The sequence below is a fragment of the Pundamilia nyererei genome, unplaced genomic scaffold, assembly GCF_000239375.1.
Source record: "Pundamilia nyererei isolate P.nyererei 1_Seehausen unplaced genomic scaffold, PunNye1.0 scaffold06703, whole genome shotgun sequence".
Classification (NCBI taxonomy): Eukaryota; Metazoa; Chordata; class Actinopteri; order Cichliformes; family Cichlidae; genus Pundamilia; species Pundamilia nyererei.
The window spans coordinates 1-1,111 of NW_005194104.1; the positions used below are offsets into that span (position 1 = coordinate 1).

General features: G+C 43.7%; 1 protein-coding gene across 1 annotated transcript; it reads right to left on the bottom strand.

Annotated features, from left to right (window-relative positions):
* Window positions 1–5: 5 nt before the first annotated feature.
* Window positions 6–1,024, bottom strand: LOC102209263 (CAD protein-like; the record flags this gene model as incomplete). The annotated part of the gene is given in 5 exon segments (XM_013908261.1): window positions 6–73; window positions 171–227; window positions 230–299; window positions 618–760; window positions 895–1,024. Coding segments are annotated over 5 exon segments (468 nt in total), but the record flags the coding sequence as incomplete, so codon positions are not given.
* Window positions 1,025–1,111: the final 87 nt, after the last annotated feature.

Genomic DNA, 1,111 nt, shown 5'->3' on the forward strand with positions numbered 1-1,111 from the left:
CTCACGTTGTTGATGGTGGCCTGACAGAGCTGGGGATCCCCGGGACCATTACTGACGAACAAACCATCAAAATCTGGAAAAAGATGAGAAACAATCATTTATGTAACCACTGATAAAAGTGGTACGAGTTCCCCTGAAGAAAAATCCCCGACATAGCGCGTGTTCCTGACCGGGGGTGTCCAGCGGGTGGTCCCAGGGTACGACAGTAACACGGGCTCCTCTCTGAGCTGGTTGTACTTGATGCCACAGTCCACCACTGTGATACGAAAGCTGCCGCTATGATTGAACACTTTTGGCTCCTGGAGACAACCAAACAGAGAAACATCTAAATATCTGACAGGCACAAAACAAGCAGCAAGCTACCTGTCAAACAATATGTTTTGAGACAACTACAGACAAAAGCTTTTTATTTAGTCTAAAACCTCTTACTTGAGCTGAAGTGTGAGCGCTAAACTTTTCCTATGTTTTAGAGCTTTAAAAAAAACCTTCACAAAATTAGACCCACAGATCAAATCTCCAAGTTTCTAGTTTATCAGTAACATAAATAACGCCCTCCATTAGCACTCGAGAGCTGGCAGAGCTTCGATGGGACTGTAACAAAACTCCTGGTGGGTTACCTTCATGGAGACCTCTCGGACCAGGTTCCTCTTGTCGGGATTATCGAAGGGAATACTTTCCTCAGGAGTCCCGTCCACTATCAGCTTCCCCAACATGGTCCCCTTCTCTCGGATCTTTTTGGTCAAGCAGCGGGTGTCAACACCTGAAGAAAATGGAAACAGTTTGTAGCATTAAATTGAAAAGCTTGCATCTGATTATTTTATGCATTAATATATATTACAGATGCTGAGCAGTTTTCCAATTAAATTACGCCCATTTTTATTCTGGGTTTCTGACCTTGTAATCCAGGAATGCCTTGCTCTTTGAGCCACTGGTCCAGTGACTTGGCTGAACTCCAGTGACTGGGACTTTCAGACAGTTCTCCAATAATCAAAGCAGCAGCGTGGATCTTGTATGACTCAAACCACTGAACAAGACAACAACAGATGAGACAGTGTGTTTTATCAGAGTTAAGACTTCTTTCATTCAGATAAAACCGTCCCACAGAAGAAAA